This window comes from Bicyclus anynana, chromosome 10 (assembly GCF_947172395.1).
Source record: "Bicyclus anynana chromosome 10, ilBicAnyn1.1, whole genome shotgun sequence".
NCBI lineage: Eukaryota > Metazoa > Arthropoda > Insecta > Lepidoptera > Nymphalidae > Bicyclus > Bicyclus anynana.
In genome coordinates, this window is record NC_069092.1 from 6,878,368 (window position 1) to 6,891,887 (window position 13,520).

Here is a 13,520-nt window from a genome sequence, read left to right on the forward strand (position 1 = left end):
ATTAAACCTTATAAGTTGAAATCTGTCAAAACGGCTTAGACTTTGGGGCAGCACAAAGAATACCTAAATAGCTATATTATTTAAAACGAAGTCCTCGGTCTGGCTGTCTATTTATGGACAAAGTTTAGGTATAATTTGTCAAGGTTTTGTATAAATCGGTTAAATAATTGTTAAAAGTGACGGAAACTTGCATAGAAAACAGTGTATAATCCCTTTGCTATTTAACAAAACAATGCATGGTAGGATATTACTCTTTTATGGATAAACTAAAAAGTCCGCGATGGCATAAATCTATATTTTAAGGTTATCTTCCTATAATTATTATCTTCCAAAAAAGTGGTCACATAAAAGTTTTCCGAGTTTTTAACCGACTTCAAAAAAGGAGATTTTTAAATGTTTGTTACCTCATAACTTCGTCATTTATTTAAGCAATTTTGAAAAATATTTTTATGTTTGAAAGAGATTAAAAACCAATTTCTTCCAGATTGGTCCCATTCCAATTTTATGAAAATCGGTTTTATAATTTTATGTTACAATCAAAATAACTGAAATACGTCTTTCAAGTCGGTTCCATTTTTGTGTTATAAAGATTATTCGCAGATCAATTATGCAGCGAAAAAGTCGCGGGCATCCGCTAGTTACATACCTAAATGTAATTAAAATAATTCTGTACACGTGTAATTTTTTTTTTAATAGAGAAAGGAAATAAGTTAATTTTGTATATGAACATATTTTTGATAATATTGATGTTGGTGATTGTACCATCCAATGTGCGGAATATAGCATGTCGGGCAGACTAGTCTGGCACGTTGCGTAGAAAACAGTAGGTAGGTACCTACGGTGCGCTGGCCTTGAAGATTTGGTGAGCGCGCAATGACCCTTTATAAACGAAGTTATTGGCAAATGATACTCCTATTTGTAGTTACTGTCAACCGATGATTTTTTTCATGTGCCCCATGTAGTTTCTTATGTGTGTGATTTGGATATTTACAAACGTTTTTAATTACTGAAACTGTGATATTAATTTAAAGTATGTAATATTATCAAACGCGGTTTTAACCCGCGTTGTTCCCGTTTCCATGGGATAAAATATAGCCCATGTTACTCGGTGTTGATGTAACTTTCTATTGGTAAAATAATTTTCTAAATCTATGTTCAGTAGATCTAGAGATTTGTGACGCGTTAAAAAGAACGCTAGATATACCTACTTCTTCTTTTTTAACCGACTTTCAAAAAGGAGGAGGTTCTACGTTCGGCTGCCCGAAATCCGAAAGAAAATTACAAAAAACATACCTATGGACCGCTTTTTCGTTCGCATTAAGAATGAAAAAGCGGTCCAATTGACAATAAAGTAAAACAATTTTTAATCCAATCATTTAATTGAAATGTTGAACTTTTACAAATTGTACGAACTTTGGTTCTGTCGTCATACGTCCGCGCGACAATAATTAGACACATTAGAGATTCTAATTGATTCATTAAAAACATAAAACTGGATCTTAAATATTGAATTTTTTACAGTTAGTGGTAGCTTTCTAGTCGTTAATAGGAACTCGTTCAAAAGGATTTTTTAAAAGTGGGTACAGAATTTACGAATGTATTACATAGCATTATAAATATACACCTACCAAATGGAATATTTTTTTAAAAAATAAGGTATTACGTACGTTGAAACTTCTATATTTAAAAACTAATATTATAAAGTGATAAAATGGATTAATATTTGTTTGTTTGTTACGAAAATGTGCTGAAACAACTAGACTGATTTAAAAAATTCTTTCACTAGTGGGAGGCTATATTATCTGCGAATAACGTGGTCTATATTTTATTGCTGTAATTCCACGGTAATGAGAACTACGCTAGTGAAACCGTCTGCTAGTCTTCTGTATATTTCGTATATTGTATCGAGGATTTTAATATGAATTTGATAACTTTTTTAATGTCAATTAGAATATTTAATTTGATTTGATTTCCTATTATACGTTCCTATTCCATTCATCAGACTGTTATAAAATTAGGTAGCTTTCAAAACATGAAAACCAAAAATCAAAGAAAGACCTATAATTAAAGATCGTAATCCTAAAATCAACAAAGATGTCTTAAAATACTCGAACGTAAATAAATTTCCAAATGTATATGAATTAAGTATTTATTTACCTTATCACGTCAATTCGAAACTAGGTAGGTATATTACTCAGATTTTCATTCGCCGTTATCAACCCATATTCGGCTCACTGCTGAGCTCGAGTCTCCTCTCAGAATGAGAGGGGTTAGGCCAATAGTCCACCACGCTGGCCCAATGCGGACTGGCAGACTTCACACACACAGAGAATGAAGATAAATCTCTGGTATGCAGGTTTCCTCACGATGTTTTCCTTCACCGATTGAGACACGTGATATTTAATTTCTTAAAATGCACACAACTGAAAAGTTGGAGGTGCATGCCCCGGACCGGATTCGAACCCACACCCTCCGGAATCGTAGGCAGAGGTCATATCCACTGGGCTATCAATACTCAGATTTTCATTCAGTTGTTGACAATTGGTCAATCTTAGTTTAGAAAAGTTTTATTAAAAAAATGAATTCCACGCGATATCGTATTGTATCAAATAAGGTCCGCATACGTAAAATCTCACGTGCATCTTTACTACGGACTCGTTTATCCAAACCGGTTCCTAGCCAGCAACTGTCGCATTGCTCTGGTACTTAATATATAATCGCTAATTTTCACACTTTCGTACAGTAGATATTTTAATTAGGTAATAACTATAATCAATAGTACGTGTAATCATCTAAAACATAAGGAATTAATTCATAAAAAGGAAGTCTAAAAATTGCGCCAGTGATAAAAAAGTTTAGGAATAATAGGTTTGCATGTGATGCAGAGGGATGAGTTACATTGCAAGAATAATGTTAAAACTACAAGAGGAAAGGAAGCAAAAAAGAGATGTTTGGAGTGTGTGAAAGAAGATATTATGTGTGGTAAAGGAGTGAGTTGACGTATGAAGAGATGAATGGAAAAAAGAGGACATATTGTGAAATGAGGAGGAGACAAGTAATATATAATGTGTCCTAGAATCTCTAACCAAAATTGACAAGCTATCATGATCAGCTTATTAAAGCCCTCTATCAAGTCACTCTCCAATGTTGACGGGGTGCAATCCTGGACTTAGCCTATAAGCTGTTTAAGCAATTGCTTAGACAACAGAGACGACGACGAAAAAAACGAGCACACGAAAGTTTAAGCAATTTCATTATTTTTTAAAATTTTTTCAAAGCGTTTTATTTTAATTCTTTGTGGGGGAAGATTGATTAGTTCATCTAGTTTCCTTGATCCGGCACTGGCAGGGTGTTAATATTTAACTTTGTCAAGATTAATATCAAATAGTACCTATCTAGAATCGATGGAGACATAAGAGTGTAACGGGGTACTAAGAATTACTGGAAATTGTACAAGTTTTTAATCCACACCCCTGAATGCTGACTACGGTGTAATACTGGCAGTGGCTTGCACTTCGTAGATGCAAAAATGCACTGCATACCCTGAGGACTCACTGCAACTCTGTGTTGCGGAAGGAATTTTCCATTTTGCACAATTTGTATGTACAGTGCATACCCTAGTTAAACACCTTGTGCACGCCACTGAATACTGGAACCCTAACTCGCTCGGCGATGGTCTATGCCGGTGTAGATGGTATCTAGACAAGGTTAATGCCTAACGCGACCTGAATTTTAATTATTAAATATAAAATTGTATAATGGACCTAGTTGAAAAAAGAAACTACGACCTCTTAATTATAAAATGAGGCATAGCCGTTTTAGGTCGTTGAGTTTTGACGGCCTCCGAGGCGCAGTGGTATGCGCGGTGGATTTACAAGACGGAGGTCCTGGGTTCGATCCCCGGCTGGGCCGATTGAGGTTTTAATTGGTATAGGTGGGGCTGATGGGAAGCATCGGCCGTGGCTAGTTACCCTACCTACCTTACCGACAAAGACGTACCGCCAAGCGATTTAGCGTTCCGGTACGATGTCGTGTAGTGGATTTCATCCTACTCCTAACAAGTTACCCCGCTTCCATCTTAGATTGCATCATCACTTACCATCAGGTAAGATTTTAGTCAAGGGCTAACTTGTAGAGAATAAAAAAAAGTGATGTTTCTTATTTTATTTTTAACTATTAAGTATAAAAGCGAAACCCTGTCCATCTGTGTGTATGTTACCTTTACGTTCTAAACCGAATTTATTATAGTGATAAATAGAGCCTTTTAAATACGCCTTTGGCTACTTTTTTTTAATTCCTGGTTCCTGCGGAACTATACAAAAACTGAATTTCACGCGAACAAAGTATCTAACGTCCGCTAGTAATTTTTAAACTGAGTATTCGAAATAATCTCATTTAATTATTTGTTAATAGGTTTCCTACTTGGCAATAAGTTTTAAAATATAACGCTTAAACGTCCATCATTATTCTATTGCAAGAGGTACTTGGTTTTTTATTTTTTCTACGTGAAACGGTACTCTTATAACTCCAAAGGTTTTTGCTAACGCGCAGAAGCGGAGTGCGTAAAAAAAACGTTAAGGATGAGAGAATATTGGAAAGAGCTACCGGTTAATTACCAAGCCTTGTGTAGTTAGTTTAGCTTTTGCATTAGACACACGTAACATATTTTTTGCTGATTAGCTGTTACAGGTGATTTTTATTTTTGCTTTGTATGCGAAACCTACAACGATGCAAATAAATATTTTTGTATATTTTATTACTAGCTACAGTTAAAGCTGTTGTTCTCTAAAACACCGCTTGTGAATATCTATCAGAATAAAAATACCTTAAATAGGTACTCTATTATAAAGTGTCTACCAGTAAATGGCCCGTCAAAATCAATGTCCGTCAGTGTAAGAGATTTGGCGGAACAAATACATACCGACTAAGACGTTCCTGTATATCGCATAGAAACCGTCAGAGGTATAGATAGATAACTTGTACCTCAACCAGGTATGCCCGCTGCCGCTATCGTCGTAAACTGCATCGATACATAAAATCAAATCAGATGAGATCGCAGTCAATGGTTAACTTGTAATAAAAAAATAATAATATCAATATAATTATAGCCTACAATAGACAAGCTCTGCCACAATGAGCTCTAAATAAGATGTTTCCAATTAAAGTAAATTAACTGTATTTTTGAAATAAGTGCATCATTAAGCATATTAACCGTTCATCCAATCTGAGGTGCACGTTAGAAACAGTCCGTTGCATTACCGCGGATAATCTGCGCTTACGTTTACGGTACTATAGACGGCGCGTGAGCCGAACAGGCATATTTTATTGCATTCCGGTTTCCCTCAGATCTTCTAGACCAGTGGTTCCCAAACTTTATTAGGCTCCGACTCACCTAAGAAAAACGGACTACATCTTAACCTACCTCTTGACCGTCAAAAGGGGGCATAAAATATTACTAACACTCAGATTACTTAGTATAATAATCTGAGTAAGGTCAGAGAAAAAAAACCCACGACACGAAATCTTACGACGTGGACTAACTGAGAGTTTGTTTCATGTTTCAGTTATCTATCATGTTTCAGGGCCCACTCAATTTTACTCGCAACCCACCTCTGGATCGCGACCCATACTTTGGGAGCTCCTGTTCTAGACCATAAACGCACCATAAGTTGGTCGGTTGTCGCATTTTGCGAGCGACGTAAATGCACGTGTAATAAATAATTGTGCTTAACACCGCTCGCCTCATTGCGTCTTACGCAGTGCAATTTATGTAGATGAATTGTGTACAACGTACTAATCTCAGGAATTTTTATTCGTACCAGGAGTTTTATAGTAGTAGTAGGGCACTTTATAGATATCCAGCTGCGATCATGTAATAAAGCGTTGCTAAAGTTTTGTACCTAATTGTCAGTGTTTTTAAAAAAGTCTAGTCAAGTTTATATCGTGCCTTATCCCCAACTGATATTTTAATTATTGAGTCCCATGCTAAATTCTAGTCATAGCATTGGCGTTGACTTCATAAATGCGAACTTAATCTGTACGACGTACGTATAGTACCTATACTTACCATAGAAAAAAACCTTCGTTCTACTCTATTCTTCCGATGGAACTACACACCTACACGAACAGAGAGAAGATCAGTCGCAGTGACGACTGTTAGGGCTCTCGGCACACAGGCCACCGTCCACAACCACAAAACGCCGCTACCGGCATATTTGCTGTCGCTGCTCGCTTCTTGTGGCCCGCACCGGAAATTAAATGGCCCGGCGCTTTCTCCCTGCCAGGACCAAACGGCCGGGGATCAGGGCGACAGGTGGAGAAACCGGTAGAGTATCCTAGCCGATTCCAGCAAGACCACTTTTTGCATCTTGAATGCGAGCGAACTGCCACGGAACCCCAGCCGCCTATGATGGTGAGCGAGGCTGATTGGGATCAAACCATTGACAGATATGACGATTGGGATGATTTCTGTAACCTCCACATGACACATGGCGGTAACCTTGTGAGTCAGATCAAGATACTTGTGTTTTTTGTCCGTCTCAGCTCTAACAAGGTTCTCGTCATATGGAATTGTGATGTCCACCAAGAACACCCTCAATTGTGCCCGGTCCAGCACCACGATGTCAGACTTATTCGCAGGAATAGTCCTGTCCGTGATAATAAACCGGACTCAGTCGCGTTCAAGCAATGGTACCGGAGTGTACCTACTTGTAATAAGGCAACCTCTGGTCCAGGAAACCGTACTTCGGAGCAAGCTCTTGGTAACAGATTTTGGCTGCTTGGTAATGTCTGTGCAGATACTCAGTGTTGGCAAAAACTGAACAACCCGAAAGCACATGTCTGAGTGACTCGCCGGAATGGCGACAGGCTCGACAGATGTCGTGAGTGCCATCCTTCAGAATGTACTTTCGATAGTTCCGCGTCTTACCACCTGATCTTGTATCGCGAAGACAAACCCTTTCCCCAAAGAGGTCACTGAAGCGCAGCCACTGCACGGACGTTTTTTTTTAATATTATTGTTCATCATCATCATCAACCCATATAGTCTCCTCTCCCAATAAGAGGGGTTAGGCCAATAGTCCACCACGCTGGCCCAATGCGGATTAGCAGACTTCACACACGCAGAGAATTAAGAAAATTCTCTGGTATGCAGGTTTCCTCACGATGTTTTCCTTCACCGTTTGAGACACGTGATATCTATTTTTTTTTTAAATGCACTCAACTGAAAAGTCGGAGGTGCATGCTCCAGACATTGGAGGCAGAGGTCATATCCACTGGGCTATCACGGCTCTTGTATTTTAATATTTTTGTTATTTTTATTATTTTCCATGTTGTCACGTAGTCCGAGGAGCGGTCGACACCGTCCGTAAGTGCCGAGAACCTGTCGTCGCGCGGCGACTCGTTCGCGACGCCGCCCGCGGCGCACGCGCCCGCCGCGCTCACGCCGCTGCCGCAGCCGCAGCCGCAGCCGCCGCACGCGCCGCTGCACGCCGTACCGCCGGAGAAGCGCCGCAGGAAGAACTCCGCCGCGCCGCGCGACGACATGGACCTGTCCTACCGCCACTACGAGGTATTTATTTATTTTATTTTATTTATTTATACTTTATTGCACAAAACAAAAACAATAACAAAGAAAACAAAGGAAAACATAGAAAACAAGTATGTGCAAAGGCGGTCTTATTGCTTATAGCAATATCTACCAGACAACCTTTGTATAAAGGAATTAATGTAATTAAATGCGGGTATCAACATTACGCATTACTAGCTAATATTTAACTTGCTAACGAGACATCTCTTGACATGAGGTGAGAAATAAGTAGAATCATTCAATAAAAAAATGTTAAAATGCACACGGTTGTCTTTGCGCGGTTTCTCGAAATCCAAGTAGCTAATCGATTAATAGCTCTCTTTAATTAGTCAAGGATCCCTAGAACATTTTGTACACCTTATTACTAACAAGCAAATTATTCGTCTGAGACAATCAACATTTTTATTTAGGAAAATTCTTGATTCTGTAGCTAACTGAGTTACCAGAAAATGAAAGTTTCAGAGCGTCGAAACGAGATAATGTGCCACGCAATTTGTATGACATTGTGGCTACTCTACCCACTAAAAATTAGCTTGTCAGTAATCAGGTGTACAAAATGTTCTAGGGAATCCCTGACTACGTAGGATAATAAGCTTGAAAGTATTTGAGCATACTATGCTCAAATAGTTTCGATGCAAAGTTCGACAAAATGTATACATTTGTAACTACATAATCTTTATTTAATTGTGCCTTTAGATCATAAATAATTAAATAACGCATTGCGAATTAACACTACTCACTGCTCCTTTACTCTGTATTAATTAATTTATTCAATTTTTCATTCATAAGTTATTAATAAGTATCGCAAATATAATTCAGGGTCACATAAAGAACAGCGTGGTGAAGGGCGGGTCCACGGGCTCCGGGTCGGAGCCGTCGACTCCGCCGCCGGCGCACGCGGGCCGCCTCACGCGGTCCCCGGCGCACACGCCGCTCGTCAAGCAAGAGCCCGACTCGCCCTACCCCGCGCCGCACACGCCGCATGCGCCGCACCCGCCGCACCACGCGCCCTACGACCAGACGCACCTGCCGGTTAGTGGTCCCATCGGCACGATGCCGATACCCGCAACTGCACACCCACACATAACGTCACTACAAACACACCTACAGACTACATCTACGGACACATGACACACACAGGTACCTAAAACACACGACACCCACAGACACATAAACCACACGATACCCACACAGTCACCTAAAAATCGCACGACACCCAACAGGCACCTAAAATTCGCACGACACCCACAGTCACCTAAGAAACATACGACACCCACAGGCACGTAAAAAACATATGACACCCGCAGGCACCTAAATCATACGACACGCACAGACACATGAAAAACACAAAAAACCCACAGACACCTAAAAACAAACAACGCCCACAGGCATATACGATACGATGTAAATACACGACACACACAGGCACCTAAAAACGCACGACACACAGGCACATAAAAAGCACGACACTCACAGGCAAATAAAAAACACGGCACTATTGTATTTATTATATCAATCTCATATATTATGAGATTTATCAATAAATATTTTTTAATAATTATTAACATTAAAATGTTGTCAATAAACTGCATAAATTAAATAGAAACCGTCCTATAAGAGTCCAGAGTCCTTGTTTGCTAATTTGTCGTTTTAATTACTCAAATTTATATAAACAATTTTGACTTTCAGGGTATGGGAGTGAACGAAATGGCCTCGATGTTGTCCCAACACTCCATGTCAAACGATTGCAACGAAGGCGAGCCCATCATGCCTCCGCACCCGGACCAAACAGACACCATCGATGGTGAGTTCCGTATATATTTGTGCTGCGATCACCGTTCAAACTAAACATTACGAAAACTGATATTTCATTGTCTACGGTTAAATACTCGTGTGTGTGACCATAGATAATAAAATTAAAGTTTGATATTTCAAAAATCTTTTTTCAAATTTCACTGCACTTAACATCCGTAACTTCTCGTTAAATAAAAAAAAATATTGGTTAAAAAAAATATTCTTACTCTAACTTAAAAATTTTAAAATCAACACGATTAACTTAATATGAAATCTAGAAAACCTATTTTAAATTATAAAATACATACGGTAAACTTGAGAACCTCCTCCTTTTTGAAGTCGGTTAAATATCACTTAAATTATTATATAAGGCCCTTTATGTGTAATAATAAATATTACGATAATGTTTACTTCACGGTGATCGCAATAAATAATAATATTGATAGAATGTTTTGTAAGTTTGTCGCATTTGAAACTGAGATTACCCCATGTCTTCAAATTTTGATTGTATTTGTATGGTCAGATAAACTGAATAAATGTACTTTGCAATATGTTTTGAAAATCGTGGGCTACTCTCAATGCTTGTATAAGTTTGGTAATTATTTAATTTGCTCTAAAAATATTCTTTTATAAATATGCAGCAATGCTTACAAATTTTAGATATTTAAAATTTTATTAATTTTATTAAATTGCATTTCTGCATATTTTCTGTAAAAGTATATTTCCATCATGCATGTGCGTACATTTAGCATGAACGCCGCTTTTCATTTCGTTCTTTTTGCACTAACTATACGTTAAACGCTTTTTACTTTCATTTCTTTTTGATGCTTTAATGATGATTTGGATTCAATGAAGAAATCGGTGTGAAATGATTTCTCAAAATGATTTGGCGCCCCCGTGGGACATAGGTCACGCTTGTGTTCAAACATTTTATATTATTTATTTTGATTGCTATAAAAACTCTACAACAGTACCTTCGTAAACCAAAGAAGCGTTTAATTAAGCAAGAATTGAGCATGTAAATACGGGTTCTAGGGCAAAAAACAGTACAAGGAAATCTGAGTGTGCTAGTGATTAGTAGTTAGATTTAAAATTACAATATGTAATGCGTGTGTCCGAAGTAGCATGCCAAAATGAAAACTGATGGAAAAGTCAAAGCGGTTGCGAATATTGCAGGTGAAAATTTTGCCGACGAAAACGATAACCCCCAAGAACAGTTCGGCCACAATATGGTGAACATTGAGAGCATAGTAAAGTCGTTCAAAATAGCATTGCATCACAAACCGTTTACTGCGCCGATGGCCTGTAAAATATGTGGAAAGAACGTAAGCAATATAAAGAAGCACATGAAATCCCATAATCCGGAACAGCATAAATGCCCTCTGTGCCCCATCATACTGACCAGAGCCGACAATCTCAAACGGCATCTCAGAATGAAACATTGTTCTGTTCTAGGGCAAAATAATTTTTCGAACATACAGGCAAAATGTTAGGAGTCAACACTTTGTCTAAGATCCGGCATTAGAAATGTATACACTCATCTGTTATTGATTAGTGCTATGAAATGAATGATAAATAATGTTCATGACACATTGCAAATATGTTGCCTAACAAAGTTGCGACCAAACACATTTTTCATACAAAATCTAGGAAACCATGAACAAAGATAGATCAAAGGCAACCTAATACAAAAATTAAGCATAAAATAAGCTTTCATTTGACATATTAGATGACTGAATAACTGATGAGGGTATATAAATAAAATTACTTAACTGGTAATATCTGGCAACCCCACGCTTGCAGTGTGAAAGCAGGCAACCTTTATTACTTTTTCAATTCTTTGGGTATATTCTATTTCCTAGTTTACTTATTTTTTATTTTATTAAAATATTCAGTGAGGGAAGGATATTAAATAAATTAAAGAAAATGTATTTAATACTTTCTGGCTGCAATTTTACTAGGCAACCCATGTGTAATGTGTCAATGTGAATATTTTCTACCATTTATTTCTTATCCAAATTAAATATCAGATGAGGGTATATATTTCTTATGCCGGTTCTCGTACTAACTGGATGTATAGACATGCCAAATATTTTAACTTCTAAGCAATGCATTCGTCTTTCGACGAAAATGTAGAACGAATTAAATTAGGATATTTTTTTAAAATGAATTTAAGACCAATGCATTGTTTACTCAAGATACAAAGTCCATTTTGTATAGGAATTTATATTGATTACTTAAGTGATCAATTTTTTTAATTTGTACTCAACATCATGTTCAGGTAGCAATCTTATGTATTCAATTCATAGGGATTTCATTTTATACAAAGGAAACTGTATTCTTTATCAGTCACAAATATTTAAACAATATATTGTGATAGAATATATTTGTGTGTTAATTAAATCAAATTAAACTTCATTAATACAGACAATACAGATTCTTTTGCACGTATTGTAATAATTATTAATATATAGTTTACTAACAAAGTGCGCTTACTCAGTGATTCTAATCGTTACCTACGTACTAATAAGTTTGTATTTAGAATTAAGGTGTGGTGTGTTAATTTTTTCCTATAACGGGTTTCTTGAATTTATTTATTTTCTTTTTAGTCGAGGCGGATTTGTATTTTTAATTTCGGGCATAGTTTTCTCACACTTGCTTTTGATAAAACTGTCGAAACATGGATTATTATTATTATCAATGACCATCAAATGAGCAAAACTAGGTACAGTAAAATCTTTTTAAACAAGTTGAAAAAAAAATTCACTATCTATTTAAAATTGCCAATTTTATAAAAAAAGAATTACTAAATTTATTTTGAATTTCATAGACAGCAAAATGTAGAAGCACATAGTAGAGTAGATAAAGAAATTTATGCTTGTTGAGTTACAAAACTAATGTTTGTGTTCAAATTAATAGTTGAAATCTCGAATAATGATTTTAGTTTAAAGTTTTAATTAATACAACACAGTGTGAGGAAAGTATATTTGGATTTATTGATATTTGTTAGTAATATTAATTTGTGTTCATACGTAATAACAACTGTAACGAGACCGGATATCATTTGTCCATTCATTGAGATTAGACGTTCTTCCCTCATCGGTATTATTTAAAGAACTTGCAGTATTACTCAGACAAATGAGACCCGGCCTGTATCGTACACTAACATTTGATGATCTCTTATTGTTCCTTGTAGACTTTGTAAGGAAACAACACCAACTTGTGAGTCAAAAGACTGATCTTTCTTCTTGTATTTTAGGAATATACCACGTTAAGATAACTTATTTTCGAATTTATTACTTCGAATTATAATTAATTTTGTATGTAAGTCTATCGTTACTGTGTTCGTTGCAAATATATTCCTTTATTTTTTACCTATTTCTTTTCATTTTCATCCTATTTCCATGCTTTTCTTTATTTAACGCAGACCTATATCTCAGACTTCTGCATTATGTATACAGCCTTGGTGACAGTTAAAATTAACTTTTTCACGCTAATATATAAAACACAGACGAATAACAAACACCATTTCTTCAATCATTGATTCATTTCTGCATGGATCTCTTATAAAACTATCATTACTCCGAAGTTGTTTTGAAATTTTGGTTCAGTTAATTTTCAACTAAACTAATCTTTGATAAATGCTTTTAATAGTGCTAGGAGGAGCAAATAGTATAGCATTAACAAATTAATATCAAAGCTTTTTTTATAGTGCTAATAATAATGTTACCAATACTTATCTTTATACAGTAGAAGTTGGAATGGTTTTTGACCATCTAATATAAAAAAAACAATACTTATCAGCTGTCTGTTTAGGTTTTGCAAATAATTCAGAATTTATAAATAGAAAGATCTTGAAATGCTGTTTTATTGTTACGATCCAAATTCTACTGTATTTTATGATGTTCCAACTTCCAATACTTTATACTCAATTTAAAGTATCTGTTGAACATACCTACTTATTGCAGAAGCTATAATATAATAGCTATTTAATATAATATTAAGGTTATAAATTATAGGGTTTAGTATAAAAATGGTCTCATCGTAGAGCTATTCGGAATACCAAACAGGCTCTTTCGAATGGAAAAAATGGGGATGATGACTAGGTTTGAATATATTTTTTTTTTATAAGACATTC

General features: G+C 36.3%; 1 protein-coding gene across 8 annotated transcripts in view; it reads left to right on the forward strand.

The window, feature by feature from the left end:
* The window catches only part of LOC112043643 (sex determination protein fruitless), a 127,391-nt gene that overhangs the window by 106,155 nt on the left and 7,716 nt on the right, over positions 1-13,520 (forward strand). For 6 of the 8 annotated variants that reach the window (XM_052883862.1, XM_052883863.1, XM_024079155.2 and 3 more), the window contains 4 exons: positions 7,343-7,570; positions 8,408-8,620; positions 9,278-9,392; positions 10,559-12,756. In XM_052883862.1, the coding sequence (XP_052739822.1) occupies positions 7,343-7,570; positions 8,408-8,620; positions 9,278-9,392; positions 10,559-10,875 (873 nt within the window). In that variant the 3' untranslated portion in view covers positions 10,876-12,756. Of the gene's footprint in view, positions 1-7,342; positions 7,571-8,407; positions 8,621-9,277; positions 9,393-10,558; positions 12,757-13,520 lie in introns of those variants that run through there. The other 2 variants (XM_052883865.1, XM_024079152.2) reach the window with 1 other exon arrangement.